Below are 25,591 nucleotides of genomic sequence, written 5' to 3'. Positions count from 1 at the left end.
AATATTTCGTATGGGATTTTCCCATTCATTTTAAACGCACCACTTTTTGGTGCAATGTTAAAGATACCTCCGGGTTATTTATTTAATATTTATTCCCCGGTTGGGTCTTTTTGCCAGGACTCGGTTTTAAAATGGCGTTTGTGTTCGCCTCTGAAACTCTAACCCAAGTCAAGCCCTTTGTTCCACTTTTTGGCGGGCTTCTCCACAGAAGCCCTCCAAATGGTGCCACTCTGTTTGGGGTCTACAGGATGTGTGGGAGGGGTATTAGGCACCCTGGACTGAGTTGCCAGGAATAACTGCCACCGCTGGAGCTTTCTCACCATTTCAGGTACTGTGTCGCGCCTGGTCGTCCTTGCAACAGACTGTCCAAGGTGTCACATAAATCCTTGACTTTCTAACTGGGTTGACCTCAGACCCGCTAACTTTGCCTTTCTGAACTGATCCAACCTCTTTTTGACTTTTCTGCAAAGACTTTAAGTGCATTTCTACTGTGTGATCTTGGGCACATTCCGTCTTGCTCTCTCCAAGAGTGGGCTTGGCCTATGAACTTTTTGCTCTACAGTAGAACCTGCCTTTCTTGACTTGCTGTGGTTTCTTAAAAGTGTTGCTACCGTGTTATTTTCCTACTCTGCCTTTTCTCTCCCTTTTTAAACGAATTATTGGAGTGCCATCTACGGTTACGCGCTCACCTCTGTTTGGCTAAATAAGTCGTGTCTTAACCTAGACTTGTCGAATAATTAATCAGGGAGGTGTATATATTTCTAGTGACTGTGTTTGAACTTGCTTGATATATTAGTGCCAGTGTATTTTCATAAGTGTGTTTTTAAATAAATAAATATATACTTTTATACCAAAGCTCTGGTCAGTGTTTCCTTGTTCTACTGTATTTTTAGCCCTATTGTGTATACTCTATATACTGCCTCAACTCTTCTTGAGAGAAGTCTGACTGCTCAGCCACAGCTACCAGGTACATCTGGGTGGTGCAGACTACTACCAATTGGGTTTACTGCTTACTCCCGTAGTCTTAAACTTTTTGCAGTGGTCCCTAAGGGAACTGCACAGGTTTCTGCCTAACAAGTAGTAGACAGTTGGAAAACGAAATTATCTTTCAGGAGCAACATTGCCCAGCAGGAAATGCTGTAGGGAATGATGGAGTGGAAGTGGGTTTGGTGGCTTAAGAGCATGCATCATGCTTTGAAGTGCACTTGACTTGCCCCTTGACATAGAAAATACCAGACTTATTCAAAAGGGAAGAGAGAATAAGTTAAGCATTTGGGTGCCACTTGATGTAGTTCTACGCAGAAAGTATGTGACTGGGAGACAGATGTTGGCCTGCAGGCTGATTCAGTGAGTTTTTCAATTTCGGTGACCATGAAATATTTCAACACAGGGCAGACTGGCCAGTACATTTCAGGATGAAGCTGAAAAGTGTACAAGGAAGACAAATATTCACTGCAGAGCAGTAAGGCTTAGACTCAGGTGGTTGCGAGAGAGGACTAGGGCTACAATAAGACCCACACAGAGCCCTCTAATAATTCAAGTTAGACAGAAGATGTACACAAATATATAATTATTTTTTAGGCCTTTGAATTCACTCTACGCAATGAAAACCTAAGGTAAGTATTGTCAGAAACCTTCTACTATACACATAAGTACTTTCACTATTTTGGGTTTATACTAACAGAACACTAACACTTTACCTTTAAAATAGTGCTATACATACATTGTTTTTACAATATACCAAATAAAATTATTTAAAAAAAAAGAAAAAAAATGTTAGGCCATAATAAGTCACCTTACGAGCAACACTTTAAGCAACTGTGTATGGTAAAGCAAATTAAAATGCAGCAATAGCAATTTGTAACCAGTTGGAAACCGAAGTCAGTAAATTGTTAGAAAACAGAACACCTTCAAGAAACCCTAGGTTATTTTCCCTAGTTCTTAAGCCGGTAAGATAGCTCAGCGGGTTGAGCACCCGCTGCTGCGATCTGAGCATGATCTGCTGGTCGCAGGTTCGAATCCCGGTAAGGCCAACTCAGCCTTTCACCCTTCGGAGGTCGATAAATGAGTACCAATTTCGGTTGGGTGATATCGTATGTAAATATGTGCTCTGTAAAGCGCTTTGGATTAAGGCGCTATATAAATAATTTATCATTATCATTAATATGTCCAACCCTACTAGGGATTAAGGCCTAGTGCCCAAAAGTCACCAGTTCCACAATAGGGACCTTGTTTGATGTTTTACTATGTGATTAGCAAACATGAGTTGTCAAAGCCAACAATTGCAGGTAAATGTTCCAGTATTAGAATTAAAAGCTAAGTAAAGTTCTTACATGTTTCTCTCCCAATCCCACCACTCTTGGGGAAGCTCAGGGGAGGATCCTTGACTAGACCACCACTGATCTTAGTCAGGCAAGGGAGGGATAGGGTGGAGGATTTACACCCACACAGCCCTGTTGCAGAGGGGCTAGTAATAGGTACACAAATGTAGCCCCTTTACTCAGATTTCTTCAACAACCACTTGATGGGTCCTTGAACCTGCTGGGCCCACTTACTTCTAGGCTTTGTTCGGTTCAGGGAGGACCAGGAGCCACAGGTGCAGAGGTTACTTTTGGCCTTGAGATTGGGTCGTGCTAGTGGCGGTTCTGGGCTATGACGAGATGTTTTTGGAGACTGGACACCCTTGGCATGACAGGATAAAGACTTCCACAGAGCAGATGACCTCAGGAGACCTCCAGGTCACGAAGAAGGCGGATCTCAGCTGAAGTCACCACAATCAAGCAGCTACAAGAGATCCTCATGGCGAGAACAAAGGAGCTTCTCTTTGGTTAGAAAAGCAAAAACCGCAGGTACAGTGGGCTTTTTCCAGAAGTTGAAGATCTGTAGAGTTTTATGGCTGAACTCTAACCGGTGCAGCAAGTTAGCCCAGGGGAGAGCTTGTCAGTCCACCAGTGAGTCCAGGGACACATCTAAAGGCTCAGCAGGCACAGATCCTCGAGCAGGGGGTCATGGTAGCGTGTTCCCACTAGTCCAGGGGTCAAAGCATCTTCAAGGGCTTTCAGGAGATCTGTAGAGAGGAGCATGGCTTCATTTGGACTTGGCTGGAGGCAATAATGTCCAGCTACAATGGTCGTCCCCAGGTCATCCACAAGCTGCACTTCTTTGTGGGGGTCTTTACTCCAACGATGATCTGTCAAATGGCTGCAGGAGTCCCACTTTTATCCAGATTTTGGACTGGAGTAGTCCCCCAAACTCATCAACACTAAGGACCTGAACAGTTTAAACTGGCACTGGCTGTCCAATCATGGACAGCCTTTGACCAGCATATTTGCCCCACAACAGACACTTTGGCTTTAATGTGGACTGAAAGACCCAGCTCCCACATCTGGCCACACACAGACCGCCACTTTGCACGGAAAAGCAAAGGCTTTTGCCTAGGAAATGGCTTTCCGTATACGGCAATTCCGCACCCGAGAGAGCAAGTAGGCGGTCAAAGCACAAAATAGCAAAAATCTCATGGCATGGCCATTTTGGGGTATATGGTGTTATAAACAGCATTATGCAGTAACATGCAAAAGTGCATGAAAGAAGGGTAAAACAAATCAGAATTAAAATATCAGATGTGACAAGCACATCCTGGACACATTGTGTCTTTGTTGAGATGGATTTCTAGAATCTGGCCTGGTGAACTGATGTTAGGGTGCCACCCTAGCTATAGTGAACTAGGGATTTCTGAGAGGTTAGCCAAAAGCCAATCAAGCTAGCAATGGAGAGCAGTCAAGGTTAGTCTCAGGAGAGAATCGGTGGGATCAGGGATCCACAATGACAGGGATCCACAATGAGTCCACACAGTGAGGGACATAATATTCATTTTAGACAAGAAGTATACAAAAAGCGGTATTTATTATAGGCCTTAAACACACACTAAAAAATTAAACAAGCAGGCGATAACATCACACAACACTCAAGAATAAATATATATTCAGTTACCATAGGTTCCTCAAATGCATTCAATTACTTAAATCAACAAAGGAGGTAAGTAAAGTGATGCCGTAAGATGGAACCAAGTCACAAGTGATATTCCCTAGCTTCAGCAGTCCAACCCTAAGAAGAGTGGGTGAGGACCTGTGTCCAAAAGTCACAATGCTTCTCCCCAAAATGTACCTATAGCAGGTAAGTTACTTGTGTTGGTAATTGCTGTTCAAAAGAAGAGACACAAAAAAGTTACTAGGCAAGTAAAATGTCTTCTCATCTTTCAGGTTTTACTACCAAGGTTCGACGACCAAAAAGCAGTGGAACAGAGAGATAAAGCCTGGTTCTTAAAGTTATCCTATGGAGGACAGGGGGACACAAATGCTTTGCGTTTACATACCCCCATGACCGAACTCTGATTTTCCTAGATGACTGGATCGGTTGACGGAGGTCTAGGGGGGTGGGAAGGGGGAGGGGTCACTAGAGGTTAGATATCCCACCTTCGGTTCCGGCTGAGAGGTGCACTGGAGCTGCGGGCGCAAGGATTCTTCCGGTTGGGTCTCCATCTTCATCACCAAGGGTCAGAGTGAAACCCTTGGTGATGGGGAAATGCAGAATGCACTGATACAGCCCTCTTCAGGACACTTAACAGGATGGGAAAAAGTGAGTTCTAGCAACGGCTCCTTCCAATCGCGATTGTAGAAGTCCTTCCAAAACTTGATCCCTTGAGGCTGGGAAGCTGAAAGTTGACTTAAAGTTGGTAACCACCAAAGTTCCAGGTGCAAACGTGGAATGGTGACTGTTCTACAGCGGTAGCACACTGGCAAGCTGGACAGTCCACCAGGTGGTCCATAGACACTTCCGAAGGCTCAGTATGGCTGGATCCTTGCAAACACATTGAGACTGGTTGGACCCACCAGTCCAGGGGTTGAGGTACTGCACCGGGCCTTTGCAGATCAGGTAGTCCAGCAGGGCTTCACCGGACTAGACGCGGGAAGGGATTCTTGGCCTCTTTGGGAGACTAGAAGCCAGTGGCCCAGCATATGCAGATACCAGGGGAGCATTGAGAGGAAAGAAGGAGGAACCAACTACCAAGTGGTGGCGTAAACACAAAAGTAGTGTGGAGGGCAGGACACCCGAAGAACGAAGCATAGATCACTGGTATGGGAAGCATGTGCCGCTTCCATCTGCTAGCACCCGTGTGAAGCAGGAATCCGATGAGCACCTGAGAATGTGAACCCAAGAACCGAGAAAGCAATACCAAGCAGGAGCCGAGCCCTCCTGCTGTCCCCAGCACAGAGCGGGTTACCGGGGGAACCAGGAGGCCGCAGAGACACGATTATAGATAGAAAGAAACTCGTCCCATTCCCAAGAACAAGAAAATAGAACTAAAGTTGTGCAATTGGAGTTGTAAAAGAATAACAAATAAACTGGCCATGGAGGAGTGTTTTTATGTGAAGGGTGAAAATTGTCCCAGTCCACAGGACAAGATATCAAGCAGGACACCAAGTAAGATAAGAAGTGAAAAGCCTAGAAAAGAAGGGGGTTAAGCAACTCAGGTGGGGAACTAGCAGACTGGAAACAAGTTCCCTGGCAGGAAGGGAAGAAACCAGCTTCCTGACAATTTCAAGACTGGCGGATGTCTAACGCAGAATCACATAATGAGAAACAGGATATAAAATGTCTGAATGAACAACCTAACCAAAGAGACACAGTAAAACACAGAAGTTATCACAAGGGGAGGGCTCAGGAAATGGTGGAAAAAATCACTGAAGAAATAGAAGTGATAATCACAGTGTGGGGAAATGTCTGAGAGGAAGATATTCTAAAGTAAGAACCACAGAAACTACATAGCATAGGAGTATTTTTGAAGCGCTACAAAAATGAATCTCAAAGACTATCCAAGGAGATATCAAGAAATATCTGTATCACAGGGAAAATCTATAAATACAGAGACTATCAAAGGAACAGAAGAGGCCAGTCGAAGAAAGGACATTCCCTTGGTCTATTTAAGTTAGGTCAATATAGTGGCAGGGTCAGATAGGTTAGTTTGGACGTAGGACATTTTTACTTTGGACTTCCTGACAAATGACCAGCACCTTTAGTTTCTTTAGATAGGTAGGGTATTCCCTCTAGTGATAGGGAACGTTAGGCATTCTACTTATACGTTTCATTAAATAATTGAATCATGTCTTCCGAGTGGTCGTCTACTTCCTCCCACCACAGCCGTTACCAGTCTTTACATAGGTCATTCAAGCCCCGGTACAGGATAAAACACTCCTGGTACATATTGATAGAATAACTAAACTGCAAATGTTTGACCTAAAGTATTGCCATTCCCTAAATGTGTTGTGTATTATATGTTTATCATTCATTATATTACACGGTCTATATGTGAGCCCACTACCAGAGGTGAACACCCAACATATAATAACAGGGGGTAAGGAAACTAAGGGTACCATAAATCCTAACAATCATGCAAGGCCCCCAGTGTGCCTAGACCATTATGAACAGTGTCCTTAAGACACAACTGAACCCTGGTATATGTGGAAGGCCCTAGACCTGGTGACCAGAAACTAGTAAAATAAAGAGTATGGGATGGAAGAAAAAAGGGAGAAAAACAATTTTACCAGTGAGTAAAAATATGCTCAAAATCCTTCAGGACTTTAACAATACTTGTCATTAATGTTGACCAATGAGGTATATTACAATTAATGCAAATGCACACATGATAAAAACAAAGCCCTAGAGGACATGAGATAATATCAAGCCAAAGCTTAATGCTTTCAAGAACACTTTAGCAACAGTTACCTTAGTCATACATTTCAGGAAAAATATCCAGTTACCAAGGTCAGCCAAAATGTTAACAAGCAAACACTGTTGACTCTGCCAATGCTTGTTTTGACAGGACTTCAGTGAAGGACATGCACAGTGCTTATAAATCTAGTGGCTGAAGGCAGAACTGGTTAAGACATTTTTATTACACCAGTAGTGCATTTACAGCTTGAGTTAAGTCACAGACTGTCTCAGAAGCTTGCTTTAAACAAACACTGGCAGACACTTTGAGTGCAATGTTTGAAGGTAAGCCTGATGAACCTAGCTCAGAGAGATCCCAGTAGGATGTGTATTGGGCATGATATAGATGTAGATGTAGATGAGAATGGCTATGGAATGAGCATAGCTATAGGCAGTCCATTGGTGGGTAAATAGCCAAACACCTGCAAACTTTGTATTACTACTCATATGCAATTTCTCCCTAACTTTACTTGAATGCAATAGTTTTGTCTTCTAGGAGGTGTTTTAGTGCCACCTAATAGGCAAAACCAAAAATACAGTCCCATTGAAGAAATGCTGAGCATGACTTTAAAAATGAATAAAAAATCAATGATAAGTACCAAAGAACAAGTTACTTACCAACTGGTAACGTTCTTTCGACTGGATGTTCCTCCAACGTATTCCACATCTTTGACATGTAATGTCCACAGCTGTGCACTTCGAATTTTTCGCCAGAGGGCGTCCTCCGTCGATGGCATCGGGTTGATGTCCCTCGAAGGCCTCCATCGAGGGCAACTTCATTGGATGTTATAAATAGGACGCACGGTGCCCGTAGCCTCAATTTGTTTTTTCCTCCATAACGTGTGACATGCTCGTACACAATGCCTGCTGGACTGCACATAGCCTTGAGGGAACGTAAGGTGCAATAGCACAGGAAATTCTCAAGAGGGGCAGGCTGGGAGGGCGATGTGGAATATGTTGGAGGAACATCCAGTCGAAAGAACGTTACCAGTTGGTAAGTAACTTGTTCTTCGAATGGATTGTGTCCTCCAACGTATTCCTCATCTTTGACAGACTCCCAAAGCAGTAACAGAAAATGGAGGAGGGAAAGAATTTAGAAAACCCATTCAGTTGGCAGAATGAAGAACCGTCTTACCAAAGGCCATATCTTGCCCATGGAGTGTATCCAGTGAGTAATGTTTGACAAAGGTGTGGATAGAAGCCCATGTCGCTGCGTCACAAATATTCCTAATAGGAACACCCCGCTGCAGGGCTGTGAAAGTAGCCACGCCCCTAGTGGAATGAGCTCGCAACCAAGACCACCATCTTGAAAGACAACAGTCTCAAAGGACAAGAGTGCAAAGGTTCAAATAGAGCACCCATCAGGAATTTCAAGACCAAATTCAGATCCCAAACCGGCGCCTGGAACGGGGACGGCGGGAACACATTAGTGAGCCCTTTAAGAAATTGGGAAATCAAATGAATCTTAAAATAAGAACATTCTTCAGACAAGCGCTTGAAGGTAGACAGCGCCGCCAGGTAACCTTTAATGGTACCTACTTGAAGGCCCCTGTGGGCCAAAGAAAGCAAGAAAGATAGAACCATGGGAATGGAACACTGAAAAGAATCAACATCATGTCCTCTGCACAGGTCGCAAATCTTACGCCAACGGCACCGGTACAGGGATTTGGTTGCTGGCCGCCTGGCCAAAAGCGACACCTCCATCACGTCATCCGGGAGGTCCCAATCCTTATATCTCAACCTTTCAGATACCAAGCGTGAAGGTTGAGAGTCTTGACCTCTAGATGGAGAACCTGACAACCCCACCCCCCTCCCTCCCTCCCTCCCTCCCACCCTCTCTCCTCTCTCCCCACCTCCCTCCCTCCTTCCTTCCTTCCCTCCCTAGCGAGACAGAGACAGAGACAGAGACAGAGACAGAGAGAGAGAGAGAGAGAGAGAGAGAGAGAGAGAGAGAGAGAGAGAGAGAGAGAGAAGATCCTCCCGGTAGGGAAGACGGCGTGGAGGGCAGATGGACATTTCTAGAAAGTCCAGGTACCACGCTCTCCTGGCCCAATCCGGATTAATGAGGATCATGTGGGCTCCGAACCTCCGCAACCTCCTTAATACTTGAGGAATAACGGGGACTGGATGAAACGCATACAGAAGACGGAATGCCCAATCCACGACGAATGCGTCTCCTAAGGCTCCTCTCAGAGGAAATTCCCTTGAGCAGAATCTCTCGCACTTCCGGCTGGTAGTGGTCGCGAAGAGATCCATTTGTGGGGTTCCCCAAAGGGCGAAGATCTCCAGAAGTACTTCCTGAGCCAACTCCCACTCATGAGAGACCGTGCTCTGCCTGCTCAGAGCGTCCACCGCCGCATTCTCCTCTCCGGCCAGATGAACTGCTGAGAGTGATATTCCCTGCTGGATTGCACCGAACCAGAGCTGCATCACCTCTCTGCACAACGGGAGGGACCCTACCCCCCCCCTTTTTGTTGAGGTAATGCTTGGCCACTGTGTTGTCCGTCATGATCAGGACTCTCTCCCTCCGCACAGACAGCAGAAAAGCCTTCAGGGCCGCTTGATGGCCCTCAGCTCTAACAGGTTGATATGGAGTTTGGACTCCGACGGAGACCAACGACCGCTGGCGGTCAAATCGCGGGCATGAGCTCCCCATCCTTTGAGGGAAGCGTCCGTGACTACAGTCACCTCTGGCCACGGTTGCCAAAACGGCTCCCCCTTCATGAGGTTCCCCTCGTTGGCCCACCACAGAAGATCGAGAGTGGAATCTGAACGGGATCCGACATCTTGCCTGAGAATTGTGACCAGTGCATCTTGAGGACCCATTGCAGGGATCTGACCCTCAGCCTGGCCTCTGGCACCAGAAAAATGCAGGATGCCATGAGGCCGAGCAACTTTAAGAATTCGAAAGCCGGGAGACGCTGGGAATGTTGAAACTTGTCCACCATCTGCACAATGTGATGAGCCCTCAGCTTGGGAGACGAGGACCTCCCCAAGGACGTGTCCAACACAGCCCCGATGTACTGGAGTTGTTGGGAAGGTGTCAGATGTGAGTTCTTGAAATTGAGGGAGAAGCCCAGCTTGTGGAGGGAGCAGTAGGTGAGACCGAGATGATCTGTCGCTTACTCGGGCGAAGGCGCACAGATCAGTCAGTCGTCCAGGTAGGGGTAGACATGAATCCCCCCTCGCCTGAGATACGCTGCAACCACCACCAGGAGCTTGGTGAAGCCCCTCAGGCTGAGGTCAATCCGAATGGCAGGACCCGAAAAAGTGCGAGCTGCCAGCTGCAAACCTCAGGTACTTTCTGTGTTTTGGATGAATCGGTACATGAAAGTAAGCATCCTGTAGGTCCAGAGACACCAACCAATCCTGAAGTCAAAGGGCCTGGAGGACCTGAGAAAGAGTGACCATCTTGAACTTGTCCTTCCTGAGAAGTTTGTTCAACCAATGCAAGTCCAAGATGGGTCTCAGTTCCCCTTCTTTCTTTGGAACCAAAAAATATGGGGAATACCATCCTTTGTTCCCCTCCGCTACAGGCACCAGTTCTATAGCGCCTTTCCCCAGCAGGGTCAAGATTTCCTGCACAAGGAGCGGATCTGGAAGTTTCAAAGAGAGATTCCCCGGTGGATTGTAGGGAGGCCGCTTTAGGAAGGGAAGGCAGTAGCCGCGGGCTATAGTATCAAGAACCCACGCATCGGAAGTAATAGCATGCCATTCTTCGAGATGCTGAGACAGTCTGCCCCCAACCGGCGAATAATGGAACATGGCCTCATGATCGTTTTGGAGCGGCTGCGGCAGAACCTGAAGGCAAGAGGCAGCTGTCTGAGCGGCTTTGGCACCCCTACTTCCCGACCACCACGGGTACTTTTTTGCGGGCCCCTTTGACTGGCGGCTCGTCTCGTCCTACCAAAAGAGGAGTAGTAACGAAAGGAACCTTCCCTCCACTGCTGTCCCCTAAGACGAAAAGGCGGAGGTTGACGCACAGCTGCGGTCAAAGGTTTAGCCGCAGCTTTTGAGGTCTGCAACCTCTCAAGGCTCTCGTCAGCCTTGCTACCAAACAAATGCGCACCATCAAAGGGCATGTTCAAAAGACGGGCTTGCACATCCGGCGCAAAACCTGACTTCTGCAACCACGCAAACCTGCGTATAACGGTGCTTGCAGCCATGGACCAGCTAACACCGTTGGCCGTGTCCAATCCCGACTAAAGGGATTCACACATGGCATCCTTGCCATTTTGCACGAGAGCAAAGAACCCATCCCTTTCTTCCCCTTCGGGAATATGCTCAGCCGCTAGAGAAACAGAATTCCACAGAGTGTGTGAAAATCTTGCTAAGGTACAAGTGTAATTGGCTGACTTCAGCGCCATACTCCACACAGAAAACACCTTGCGTGCCCAACCATCGAAGCGTTTGTTGTCCCTATCAGGAGGGATGGTAGGGTACGCCGCCTGCCTCGAGGCCGTAGCCACCTGAACCACCAAACTCTCGGGAGTGGGGTGAGAGGAAAGGTAGCTGGGGTTGCTACTGGAAGGGCAGTATTTTTTAGTTAACGATTTGTTAACCGACGGAAGAGATTCCAGTTCCTGCCAAGCAGCCGCCACCCTTTTCTGCAACGTCAAATGAAAAGGTAACACCGGGTCAGTGGACGGACCTTGATCCAAAATATCAGTTAAGTCATCCTGAACAAAAGCTTCCGGAGGACTAGACCAACCAACTCCCTCAGGTTCAGTCGTTCAGTCTTCTTTCAAAGAAACGAGCTGGGGGTAGATCTCTGTCTTCGGCTGGGGCCTCCCTCTGGAACAGCCTCCCTGCCACTCTAAAACTTGAGGAGAACCATCTCCGGTTCCGGAAGCACCTCAAGACCTTCCTCTTTTCTTCTGCCTTCGCTCCCCTTCTCCCCTGCTGATCTGTTCTCTCATGGCACCATGCACCTGGCCACCCTCTGTCCTCCAGGCCCAGGTACCTGCTCACCCGCCACCCTCCCCCGCACTGCCTCCGGGCCACCCCTTGTACTGGGGTCTGTATCTGTACCCATACAGCCCCCCCCCTTTTTTCTTCCTGCACTTATCAGACCTACCCTGTCTGCTGCCTTAAACCTAGCACTTGCAAATTGCTGGCTGCACTAAATCCGTTTGTTGCCTTTATTATTTATTGTTATGTATCTGTTTCTCCTCTGCTTTGCTTTTTCCACTTCTCCCCCTTACATGCACTTTTCCCCTCCCCCTCTCCCATGCACTTGCGCGTTCTCAATGTCACTGGGCCTAGTAAGATCGCTGTTTTTGTTCTCCGCTGTTCCCCTCCCTTGCCTTGTCGCGCTCTGAAACACTTGTGTACAAGCGCGATAGAAATAAAATATCATATCATATATCACAACCAAGATACTCAGTGACCCTAGCTATCAGTCTCCTGTAGGATGACTTTGCATGAGCCCCAGGCTCAGGTCTGCCAAACTCCACCTCCGGACAAGTGTCCAAGCCACTGGCATCATGAAGAGATTGACGTAACTCTTTCAACTGACTGTCTCTGGAAAAGACAGGAGCGACATCAGGCTCAACAGGGTCAAATTCGAAATCTGACCTCTCCGCATCCACATAGATATCATCCAGAGGGACAGAAGAGGGTCTGGATTCCTTAACAGGACTCACAGACTTGGAAGTAGCCTTCCTAAGAGGATCCACAGTACCAGGGACCTCCATCTGCAAATTCCGGCCAAAAGGCCCCGAAGGCGTCGACAGATTCGGCGTCGTCAATGGCGCCGAGGGCTGGTTTGAAGGCAAAGCTTCGACATCCGTATCTGGCGACCAACCTGAACCTTGTCCAAACGGGACCTCGAAGGTTCCCAATGAGAATCGCGCCGAAGACCCAGGCCCGAAGGCGCGCGAGCATCAGACCGAGAGCGTTCCCTGCAGGCTTCTTTCGAAGGCGCAGACGGAACTGTGCCCTGGGATTGAAAAATCACCAGCATCTGCTCCCTGAAGGCTGCCCACACCTCCGGAGTCAAGGACTTTGTAGGACAAGCCCCTTTCCTCGCTGCGCCATCCTCCGAGGAGGATGGGGAAAGAGACCGGTGACAGCGCTTCCGGGAATGCCGAGATGAGGAGGACGAATGGCAGGAACCACTCCGGGACCGAGATCCCCAGGACTCCTTCCGACGAGAAGAGTCACCCCTCGAATTGTCGGTGCACATCCCCTTAGCAGTTTTACGGGTTTTACTGGGTTTGGAACCCCTACCTACCTGTAACTTCCCCTTACGCTCCCGCAAGGCCTTAGCAGTCAGCGACTGGCATTTGGAACAGTCGTCTGTGTCATGACTCTCGCCCAGATGAATGTGAACTCATATTCTTTTTTGCCACGTTTCTTTAACCCCCCCTTTTCTCCCTTTCTATATGTCTAACCCCCAATTCACCCTGGAAATCTGTAAAATTGACGCTGGCATACATTGAGCTCTGGACCAAGTATTATAATTTCGAATGGATTGTGTCCTCAAACGTATTCCAGATCTTTGACATGTAATGTCCACAGCTGTGCACTTTGGAAAGTTTTCGGCAGAGGGCAACCTGCGTCGATGGCGTTGTCGATGTCCCTCGAAGGCCTCCCTTGAGGGTGACGTCACCGAATGTTATAAATAGGACGCACGGCGCCCGTAGTCTCAGTAAACGTGTTTGCTTCGGAGACTCGGCGCGTCTCGTGTATTCCTCATGAATAGGTATCCTTCTCTGACCCCTCTGACTCTGCGGTCTGGCTTTAAGACTTGCCGGGACTGCAAGTCTAAGATGTCGATTACAGGCCCGCACTGCATTTGTTTGTGGAGTCTCCAAATCACGATTCCAGAGGAGTCCCCAAAGAAATGTTCTAGGGGTCAAATGGTGGACCAAGGGCCCCAAAGGAAAATGCATTAGCCAGGAGGATCCCCAATAGAAATCTATGGGAAATGTGGTAAAGACATGCCACCAAAGAATCCCAACCCCAGACTAAAGGGACACCTCAGGGTGAGCATCACAAGTAATCGCGCACACCCAAATGCAAAAGGTAGGTACTCAGGTTGGTAGTTTTGGCAAAAATTCTCCAGCATCACGAAACAACCCGTTAAATAAACAGCTCCTTTCCACAGGTGCGTTTTCAGGATTTTGTTCCCAGGGACTTGCACCCTGAGTCAGACATGATCCCAGTGACCCGGGAACAAAGGCTTATACCAGAGTGTCAACCTTCTAGCCAGAAATGGAAAACTCATCTGGGAAGACATCAGGAAGCGGGAACCCGCAAAGTCGACTCCCAGCGGCTCGGTAAACAAAGATGACGGCAGCACAGCAGCTAATGATCCAAGCATAAAGACAATGGATGGAGGCTCCCTTGGACAGTCTGTGCTGAAGAAACAGTGCGTGTGGATAGAAGTCTCAGCACCCTTCTGGATACCAGCAGCCACCCACAGCCAAGCGGAAACACTTCCAGAATGGAGGACTCGACCCAGCAGAAGCGAGGTGTCAGCATGAGACTTCAAGAAGCCTGAACTCTACTTGCAGATGAAAAAAAGCACAAACAGGGATATGCCCAAAACACTGCATTTGCCAAGTTTCACCAAATGAGTACTTTAAAAATGGCAAAAATGGTGGGAAGTGCATGAAAACTCCTTCAGCAGGTCAGCAGACCTGCCACCTCCAAATCACAGGAACAAATTAGCAAGAGAAAAACAGGAGCAGGACAAAGCCTAAATACCCTTGCACAAAGGGCCTGGAAGCCAATCACTAAAGAGCCTGGGGGCAAAGAGTCATATGACTAACCCTTCAGGTTTCTCACTGGAACTGCCACTTATTCAGAGTCATCCCAACAGGAAGTGAGAGGAAGTGTCCTGGCATCTATACTGGACTAAACCTGTTGGAACCAAGATGGAGGCTGTCACTGTGGGCCCAAAAAGAGCCCATTAGGTCAGAATGGATCGACATTGTGGTCATCCTGAACAGCAGTGCTGAAACACAAAAACATTAAGGTATGTGATAAATTGAGATAAACCGAATTACCTCCACTTTTTTCCTGCACTGCCAAACTCATTATGAGGCCCACGACTCTAATATCTGTTTTTTCAGTTCCATTTGTTCAAATGAAGAGAACCATGCTTGTATTTCAAGCTCACAAATGAAACCTGGTGGTCTTGGTGACATGTTTCATTTGGCATTCCCAATGAAAAGATACCAAAACTGTCCTACAAGCAAGATAAGCTGGAAGCATTATTGATAGTAAATACAGATGTCAGAATTGCAGTTTAAAATTATTCCGGAATATAGGGTTGAAGGAATTCTAGCAACTTTACCTCTTCTGTCCGATTGCTGTGCCTCTGATAGGTTAAGGAGGACAGGCTGAGCAGGTGTGTTTTCTTCACCAGACAGTCCAGCTGATGGTCTGCATTCTCATCGCAAGTCGAAGCCATCAGGTGCACGGTCACCATGCTTAGGTCGCTAACCATCTGAGGAACACTCCACTCTGAGATCAGGCGTCGCATCACAGTTCCAGCTGCATGAGAGACAGACAGAAGGTGCAAAACAGGTATGGGGGAAGAGGGAAAGAGGAAAACAGTGGAACGAAGGAGGGAATTCGAGGGAAGAAAGGGTGAAAGAGGGATAGGCTTCGAAAGTGAGAAAGGAGGCGAGGAAAAGGTTTGAAGAGTGAGAAAAGTGAGTGAGAAAGAAAGAGGAAAAAGACAGCCAGACCCACAAAGCAGGTAGAGCGGGGTAAGTGTAAATGAGAAAGTGATTTCATAATCTGTTTTAGAAGATGGTCTTACTAATAAAAATGATGTACAACAAAATCCACAAACAGTGGGCACAGACGACACATGCTATATAACTAAATAACTAGCAGCTGCATGCATAAGGTGAAGTTACTATCCCTTTTGTGAGTTAGTAGCTCACACAAGAATTGGCTCTCCGGTTTCCCACCATAATGGTGGTCCATACAGCGGTCTCAGTGCTACGTGAGCACCAGGTGTTTTACATTCAAAATAAATTGAACATTTGATTTGTGCTGGTACTAGAGCCCAGGCTAGGCATCTCTTCCATTCCTGCCCCCACCTCCCTACACCTGCACAGTCACGCTCATCCTAAGAAGAGTGTTGGGTTCTCACCTTGCGGGATAAGCCTCTGCGTACCACGGGCAAAAATGTGGCCCTGACTGCACTCCACCTGGATACCACGTTGTTGTGCAAAGGAGGCCCAATAATGAACCTGCAGCAAGAGGGGAATGAAAAACAGCAACATTGTCAGGCAGGTGACACAAACTATCATCCACTGAAGATACTGCATGTATGATCAAGGCTAGTGCTATCAAACCAACCTGTCTGCAGTTGTATGATAATTATATCATAATTTTTCTTTTATAACACGTTTAATACCTGAGATCTTTCTAAGCGCAAGACTGGGATTTGAACCTGTGTTGCTGTGCAGTGTCTTGCTTCGCGGACGCTTTGCCCCTGAGCTATCCAGATTAAATGAGCCCACTGTTCTTTGGAGTTAATTATTAGTTCTGTTTTACTAATTTGTTGCAATTAATGCAGTAGCTCTAAATCCTCGAACAAAAATTGAGCCAGAAGGGGATGTGCGGTAACAGTACTGGCACATTTCTGCTTCTACGACCAGCATTTGCACAGACTAGACAGCACTTTCAGCTCTGTATCTGCTCTGCTCCTCATCCTTTCCGCAAATATTACCAAACGGGCACGTATACAACTTTGATGCGATGATCTCGCACATCTCCTTAACTTGGAGGAGATCAAAAAGACGCTAAAGTATAAGATTAGACCACACAGTCCTCAAGTGAAGAGATCCAAAACCTCACATAGAAGGAGACAGCAGACAATCCCAAGAGATCAATCACCACCTGGTCTATAAAGCATTAAATACTACATCTCGAGGCCACCAGGGGTCGCACGGGCGATGGCAGCCTGAAACTCGCGCTCCGCCAACGGCCAGGTCGAACTGGGGATTGAGCCCCCCCCCGCACCCCCCTCACCCGAGATCCTACCCGCTGAGAACGAAGGAGCCGACACGGGCAGTTAACCCCCGGGGCCCCCACCGAGAAAAACAGCGGCTTCGGTAGCCCCCGGAAGGCTGAGATCCAGAGCTGCGGCCTCGGCGGCAAATCCGCCTCCGGGGAGTTGGGCGGGGGAGGAGCCGTAGGCCGCCTAATCCAGAGGCCTACCTCCGCACCGTGACTGGAACCCCACGCGAGAGGCCAGAAGAACAGCGAAGCTGTCTCCCACCGCTGACCGAGCTCAACACCTGCAGGTGCGGCGACGACCCTCTCCTGCGGCCCCCGATCGGGCGGGGTGAACCGCCGAGGACCCGCAGAGGAGGGGTCCCTCCCGCCTTTCCCCGGGCCCGACGACCACATTCACCACAGGCGGATCAGAGCCTCCCCCCCCCCGGAGGGAACGAGGCGCCCCCCCTGGAGTGCGCAGAGGACCCCCGAAGACCCCTGCTCTGGGTGTGAGGCCCCCGCCTGAGGCTGGCGGGGCGTGTGCCCGCCCGACAGCATTTGCTCGAGCACCCGGGAGGCCCGGGGAGGGGAGAGCGAGTTATCATTGGTCCCGCCAGGTGACCCTGCAGCCCCCGCAGGAGCGAGGCACACTTAACGGTAAGCCGGGCAAACGGATGGGCTGGCAAAGGAAGCTACAAAAATACTGTTACCAAGAATCCAGGCCCCGCGCTCTCAGCCCGCCCCACTACAGTGCAATGGCCCAGTCTGAAGCCTTGGCGCCCTCGGCAGAGGCAATGGAAAGGGGCTTTGCCTCCATTTTACAGGAGATAAGAGACATGCGCTCGAACTTTGCCCAAAAGTTCGATAAAATGGTCCAAAGAATAGACAAAGTGGAGGATTTGCTCTGTCAGGTGGAATCTAGCCAGTCATCCTCAGCGACTCTGGAGGTGGAGATGGACATGAGGTTATCCGCCCTTGAAAGACAGGAGGAGGAGAGGTCGAGACAAATGGACGACTTTGAAAACGGGGAACGGAGAAACAACCTCAGATTCTTTGGGGTCCCTGAGGCAGAGGGGGAGACGGAGCGAGAGGTCACCCGTGTGGTGCGAGACATTATAGCCCTCCTCTTCGAAGAGGAGATGACCACCAAACTCATATTTGACCGGGTGCACAAGGCGGGAGGACGGGTGGGCGGACCTCGATCGATTCTGGTCCGGTTCCACTTCTACGCCGACAAGACTCGGGTGCTGGAGGCCGCCAGAAAAGCTCAGGAAGTCACATACAATAATTCCCAGGTCTCCATCTTCCAGGACCTCTCCGCATATACGTTAGCCAAGCGCAGGATGTGCCGCCCCCTCACACACCCGTTAAAAGAGAAGGGGGTACGGTACAGATGGGGCTACCCCTTCTCTCTAACCTTCGAATATCTGGGCCAGCGGACGACGTTGACCACCGAAGAGGATATCAAGGGTGCCATCCAGGACTACGTGACGGACCCGGCCCCTCGGAGGGGGCCAACGGGACCCGACCTGGGTAGAGCGAAAGGCCAGGTCCCGTCGAGTGAAAGGAGGAAGAAATCCGGCCCAAGGAAATTCAGGAAGATGAACACTCCCTCCCCGGCAAAGGAGGGAGAACGGAATGACTCCGAGGGATGAGCGCAGGGTATCCCGGCCAAGTTCGGCACGGGAGCTCGGACCATGGGGACGTGAAATGGGGCATGACCACCTGGTGGTCTGGAAACGAGAAACTGCAGTCTAAGCGCCCTGAATCCCCGGGCAATGCAAGTAAGGCGGGGCCGACCGGGGGGACGAAGGGAGGGGGGGGGCTCAAGAAAATAGGTGCTTGTGAAAAGATTGCCTGGCCGTAGAAGGTGGGTTGGTGGTCTGGCCAAAATGCCAGAAATGGCGGAACTATCTGGCTGGACGCCGGGGTGGGGCGAGGGGGAGTACGAATCAGTTGGGGTTTGTTTGTTAGGGAAAGGGTCTAGGGGGCAGTTGGGGGAAGGCCCCGAAAGTGTCCAAAAGATGAAACAAGGGGAGCAAGAAGGGAGCAATGATGAAATGACAGTGGCTAATAGAGAGGAAAACACAGATCATGGTTGATGTCCGGCCGGCCCTGGGTGTGGGCACCCTCAACGTGCGGGAGCTGAACACCCCCACAAAGAGATCTCTGGTCCATAGGGAGTTCAAGAGGGCGACTCTTGACCTGCTCTTTCTGCAGGAGACACACTGGGCAAAAGGAAAAGAGCCCAGAATGTGAGGGGGCAGAATTGGAGAAGTCTTTCATGCCTCCCACAAGACCAAAAAAAGAGGGGTGGCCATATTGGTGGCAAGGGATACAGTCTTTGAAAAGGAGGCCATCCAGAGAGACCCTGAGGGTCGGTACTTGATGGTGCGGGGTTCCTTGCAGGGCTCCCCCTTGACACTAGCAGTAGTGTATTGTCCTAACGAAGGCCAGGCCCAATTCTGGGTGGAGGTAGGGGACAAATTGAGACTATTCGTTCAGGGCCCACTGGTGGGTGGGAGACTTCAACATGGTCCTAGACCCGACTATTGATAGAAGACGGGTTGGCCCCCAGCCCCTCAGACACACAGATGAGGTCATGGCGCAACACTTCCAAAGGGTCAACAGAGACCTGGGTCTGTCGGATACGATCCCATCTCCCAGGGTGGGGACCGCCTCCTTCTCCTACCACTCAACTATCCATAACTCGTTCTCGAGAATAGACCACATCTTGGTGGACGAGGTCCTCACCCATATGTAGCGGGCTACCGGATAGACCCAGTCCCCTGGTCGGACCACGACATAGTCCGAATCACCTTAGCGTTGGGGTGAAGAACGTAGGGGGCGCTGGAGATGCAACGATGCCCTGATAAGAGGCGAGGTACTGGCACAGGAAATCCTCGACTACATAACAGAGTTTTTTGAGTTTAACGACAACGGGGAGGTGGCCATGCACACACTTTGGGACGCCTTTAAGGCAACCCTACGGGGAGTCCTCATAAAAATAGGCTCCATGAAGAAGAAGGAGAGGGAAGCTCAGGAGAAAGCCCTGCGGGGTAAAATAGCCTGTCTCCACCGGGGGGCTCCCCGGACCAAGCTGTAGAGCAGGACCGGGTGGCTGCACTGGAGGACTACAGGCTTCAACTGAAAGATCTGCTCCTACACAAAACCGAGAGGAGCCTCTTAATGGTGAAACAAAAATACTACGAGAAAGGGGACAAAGCTGATAAAATCCTATCCTGGAAGCTAAGGGAAGTCCAGAGAAGTAGAAGGGTTAAAGAGGTGAGGGATACCCAGGGACATCTCGGCCGCGACTCCTCCCACATAGGAGAAGCCTTTCGCCAATACTACAGAACCCTATACTCCTCAGAGTACGAGGGGGACGACTCCCAGATAGAGGATTTCCTAAACTCCATACAAATCCCATCCCTCTCGCGGGAGATGGCAGAGGGGTTAGAGGGCCCGGTGACAGAGGATGAGATTGATAAGGTGATAGGCGGGATGAAGGTGGGAACCTCCCGTGGGGATGACGGCTTCACTGTCTATTTCTATAAAAGATTTCGCTCCACCCTGGCCCCGTTCTTGGCGAGAGTCTTCAATGCTGTCCTGGTAGTCGGCATCCTCCCCGAGTCCATGATGGCGGCCATAATAGCAGTTCTGCCCAAGGAGGGGAGGGACCCCGCGGAATGCGGCTCGTACCGCCCCATATCTCTGTTAAATATTGACGTTAAGATTCTGGCCAAGGTGGTGGGGAGCCGGATGGAGGGAATTATGCCAAAGCTAATCCATGGTGACCAAGTGGGCTTTATTACGGGAAGGCAAGGGTCGGATAATATTTGCAAGACAATAGACCTCCTCCACTTTGCCCAGAGGTCGGGGCTAAACACGAGTGTCCTCTTCCTGGACTCGGAGAAGGCCTTTGACAGGGTCGAGAGGCGATAAATGGGGCTCCTCCTCCAGAGGATGGGCTTCGGGCCCCACATTATGAGCTGGGTATCCGCCCTCTACAGGGCACCCACGGCCAGGGTACAGGTGATTGGGAGCCTGTCCGAACCATTTCCCCTCTCCCGGGGGACAAGGCAGGGTTGCCCTCTCTCCCTCCTGATATACGTCCTCACGATAGAGGCTTTGGCAATAGCAATTAGAGCTCATCCGGACATCAATGGGATCAGAAGGGGGGGACGTTGAGTTCAAACTGTCCCTGTTTGCAGATGACATCCTGGCATACCTGGTGGACCCCGGTGCATCACTCCCCCCCCCTTCCTGGCGTTGGTAGCCGCGTTTGGTCGCTTCTCAGGCTTGAAGATAAATGCCGCAAAATCGGTCCTGCTCCCTATGAGGACAATAGACCCGGGGCTCGACCCTCTAGTCTGGTTTCATGGGATCAAAGTAGAGAAGGCCGCTGTACGGTATCTGGGTGTTCTCCTCACCAGAGACATATCGAAATTGAGCACCGCAAACTATGACCCCATGATGGCAGAGATCAAGTCAGATTTGAGGAGATGGGACAAGATGACCCTATCGTGGTATGGCCGAATGACTTCAGTAAAAATGAATATTTTACCACGGCTTCTCTACCTTTTCACGGCTCTCCCAACCAACATCTCCGCTCAGACTTTTAGAGAGCTACAAAAGGGGGTCCAAGACTTTGTGTGGCAGGGGAAAACCCTGAGAATAAGGAGGACCACTCTGTCTCTGCCTAGGGAGGAGGGAGGATTTGGGCTCCCGGATTTTTACCTCTACTTTTGTGCCGCCCAACTACGCGTCCTTCTGGAGCATATGAAAGAGGGAATGGGAACGTATTGGACACACCTGGAAGACATGGACGCCCACCCCCTGAAGGTACGAGACCTCTTGTGGGCCCCTCGTGGGTCGATCCCTCAACACTTAAGGTCCCACCCGACCCTGGGAGTCCTCTGGGACATCTGGAGAGAGGGCCCCCGGACCGCTCCCCTCACCACCTGGCCGTCTCCGATGACCCCTCTCTGGGGCCACCCCCTTAGATTGGGAAGCAGGGGGTTCCGGCACTCTCAGGAATGGTCGGACAAGGGAATGGAATGGGCGGGGCAGCTGTTCAGAGAAGGGGAATTCCTAACATATGAGGACCTCAGGGAGGCTCTTGGAAGAGACTCGCTGTCCATCTTCGAATACCTCCGCCTGAAGGGCATCCTCTGCAACCCGTCATGGGGCCCGAACTTGAGGAGACAGCTGACCCCCTTCGAAAAACTCCTCGATCTGGCGACCTCAAGGAAAGGGGCGGTGTCCAACATGTACAAGATCTTAAACACCTTTGACCTTCAAGGCAGAAGAAACTTTCATACATTTTGGAACAACCTAGCAGGTGAGGAGATCCCCGAGGACGCCAGGGCCAGAATCTTCAAAATAGCATTTCATGGAAATTTGTTCACCTCGGACATGGAGCACAACTTTAAGGTGCTACAGGGGTGGCACAGGGACCCCGCGAAGTTGTCGAGGATGTTCACGGGGGTCTCGCCTAGGTGTCCGAGAGGTTGTGGACAGCCGGGCACCAGAGGACACATGTGGTGGCTCTGCCCGAAAATTCAGGACTACTGGGGCTCAGTGCGGGATTGGATGGCAGAGGTAATAGAAGAGCGTTTGCCACTGAATCCCTTAACAATGTTGTTGGGTCTCCCCCCAGAGGAAACAGAGCTATATCAATACCCTAGGATGTGGGAAACCACGCTGAGGGCGGGCAGAGTGGCCCTTGCCCAGAGGTGGAAAAGCCCCGAGCCCCCCTCCAAAGAGGACTGGCAGCTAAAAGTGAAAAACATGTTCTTGATGGACAAACTAACTGCAATGGTGAACAAAGAAAGCAGCACGTTCCTCACAAACTGGTATGGTGTTCAGCAGTCTTGGGGCTGGGACGTTCATTGACATTGACGCCAGGCCTCGAGCCTGAACGAGCCAAGACAGACCCCGAAAGGTGAGACTACGTGCCGGGGAGCCCACGACCAAGGGAAAAGCGACATCTGATCGTCAAATGAAAGGCCACAACTCATATCATCCCCACGGTGTAGACGATGGACTGACCATTGACATTCTCCCAAGGCAAATATAGGTTTTTGGACACAGGGTAAGGGGGAGGGCAGGGGGTTGGGGTGGGCGGTTGGAGGGGTAAGGGGGGTTTCTCTTGGGTTCTTGAATGTGTTTGTTATTTCTAAAAATGCTAATAAAAACTAAAGTTTTAAAAAAAAATACTACATCTCGCGTACCGCCTCGCCTCAAATGGCGATCACACAACCTCTTGTCATTAAGGCATATTACATTCCCTCATCTAATAGTCTAAACCCGCTTTCAACACATACTCCCATTGTCTTCAACCACTTTCTTGTGGGGGAAGATTGCAGAACTGTGTGTCAACAAGTACAGACAAAGGGGGTAAATGAACATTAGAATTAAATTAAAAAAGCAGTCCCTCACCAAAACAAGTCTTTTGAACAGATGCTTTCAGTCTTGTGCTGGCGAAAACTGTTCTTAGAAAATGCTAGTAAACCTGGCCACCCAGTGGGTGGATACCCCTAGATGATGTTCAGTGCAGGTAGGCCTTGGCAGGCGATCTCCCAGCAAACGTGCATTTGTTTACATTGCGCTTAATACAAGAACTCAGACCATTTTGAATGCTCCCAATTTTGGCAGATAATGGAAAAAGGCATAGGGAGGTGAATTGATTTGCAGTAGCGGAACTTTGTCCCCCAGTCAAGTCTCTAAGAGAGCCAGACATCTGCTTGCATTTGCAATACTCAGGCTTAACCCATCCGTCTGGATAGCTCACGAGTAAAGCCCTGGTCTCTGACATATGGGCAGCCTGCAATTGGCAAGTGCCAATTACGCGGCAAAGCCAGCCGAACCTTTCATCCTTCTGAGGTTGGTAAATTATGCACCATTAAAAAATGGGATAGTAACACTTGTTGTTACAGAGTTTATAAACTGGAGTAGTGCATTAAGAAGCGGCATACAAGAGCACCGATTACATTACTGCTATTAAAGAAGGTACCCCTAAATGGAATGCATAGATGCAGGGTGGGCATGTTCCCACCAGTGCTGTAAATGGAAATAATTTACTTTGGGAACCCTCTTCTCCATGGTGGAGGTGGGGAGGAGCGGGTGGGGCTGAGGGTCTTTGCACAACACAGTATCTCTTCAAAGAACACAAGCCTGACGATTTGCATGCAACAAAGAGCATTAAGGGCGCATAAGAATGCCCACGATTTTACATTTAAAACATGTCCGATAGTGATTCAGAAGGGGACGAGTAGGAGTCAAATTCTTGCAGAAACTGGAAGCCCAGTGAGGGACCTACAATTCATTGCCTAACCATCCCCAACAGGTGGTTGTAGGGAGGACATTTTCGACCTCTGATGCATACACACTGCCAAGTTTACAGAGAAATACCACAGAGGGCAGTGACCCCCACTAGAAGTGTAGGGAGAGACCCATAACCTTCCTAACCATAGGGCGTTGGGGGAACACACCTCCACAACCCATGTTCACATACCGCTAGACTTCTACAGAAGATAATTACCACACTGTAACTTACCTGCCAACTTGAATGCCAAACAATACCAAAGCACACCGGATGGTTATAAATGCTGACCACAGAAACCAAAGCAAAGAGGTAAGAAAAAAATAAACCTGCTAACCTAATACTAAAACTTCACTTCCGCAAACTCTTCTCCCACAGAAACTGAGACGACCACATCACTGTACAGCAAACCGCACATACTTCACCACACTGCAACAACTTACAAACACATAACCATGCACAACAGCACATGGGAATCGCTCAATCTCGAAAATCGAACCTAAACTCAGCGAACGGTGCAAACCGAATTTAAGCTGCCAAAAGAACATCACATCTCACTTTCCTATTCCCACTGCACCCTACTAACCGCTCCCACAGCCTCCCTGTTTCACACAGTCCTTTTTACCAATTTGGACAGCTGAATGTGAGGCTTTGGCAGGGTCGGACAGGGCCATAAAATGGTCTCGGGCACCAATGAAAATGTGTCCCACAGTTGCAAATGGCTATTCGTTCCTTTTGTGACAATGTTTAAATTATAACCAATGGGGAGTTTTTTTTGATAAAGTGTGATGGAAACTGCATTTTAAGGAATATTCAGCAACACTGGTCTAAACTGCTAGCCGCAGAGTGAATTAACTCCTCAAACTGGCCCAAATGCGCCAAAAAAGTGGCCCACTTTGACCACAATAACTGGCTCACACAAACATTTTGTGTTTTTGGTTCGGCCATGGGCCTATTGCCCTATAGGACAGTCCGAACATGGGCTTTGACTGTTTCTGGATTCAGTCTGCCGCGTTGATCTTCAGACGGACAGGTTGCTCGTGCTTCGGGACTTTGCCAGAGCTCTCCTACGGCTTGTTTCCAGTTAATTTCTACCCTGGGCCCCACTCATCTTCTAAGGCAGTAGTATTCAAACTGTGGGGCGCGGCCCCCCAGGGGTCCTTGGGTGCATCCCTGGGGGGCCTTGAGAGCTCAGCATGAAATGTAAAAAAAGAAATTAAAAAAAGAAATGTTTAGATTGGAAGAAATGGGCAGGGGCAGCTCACATGGTCGGGCTGAAGCATGGAACTGTCTCAGGCAACAATGAAAAAGTGGCCTGCAGTTGTAAATGCATATGCATTCCTTTACTCACAGACTGGGACTCATTACAACTAGGGCGGTAAGCTACCGGCACTGTTGCTACCGTACCACCATAGTACGAGTTGTGCTCGCGGGTGCCTGACAGCCCGCCAGGTCTGACCTGTCAGGCTGTGCGGCACCCGCGAGCACAGCTCATCGGATGCACCAGCACCGTTATTAACGCTGCCGGTG

The 25,591-nt window shown here is 49.4% G+C and overlaps 1 protein-coding gene across 2 annotated transcripts in view; it reads right to left on the bottom strand.

The window, feature by feature from the left end:
• Positions 1-25,591, bottom strand: part of BLTP2 (bridge-like lipid transfer protein family member 2) — a 1,026,973-nt gene that overhangs the window by 384,422 nt on the left and 616,960 nt on the right. For both annotated transcript variants that reach the window (XM_069615333.1, XM_069615334.1), the window contains 2 exons: positions 15,884-15,983; positions 15,074-15,273 (listed from right to left, as the gene is read on the bottom strand). In XM_069615333.1, coding sequence (XP_069471434.1) covers positions 15,074-15,273; positions 15,884-15,983 — 300 coding nt within the window. The remainder of the gene's footprint in view (positions 1-15,073; positions 15,274-15,883; positions 15,984-25,591) is intronic.

Source organism: Ambystoma mexicanum, chromosome 9 (assembly GCF_040938575.1).
Source record: "Ambystoma mexicanum isolate Mex_15411 chromosome 9, UKY_AmexF1_1, whole genome shotgun sequence".
Taxonomy (NCBI): Eukaryota; Metazoa; Chordata; class Amphibia; order Caudata; family Ambystomatidae; genus Ambystoma; species Ambystoma mexicanum.
This window is presented reverse-complemented; position numbering and strand designations above follow the sequence as displayed.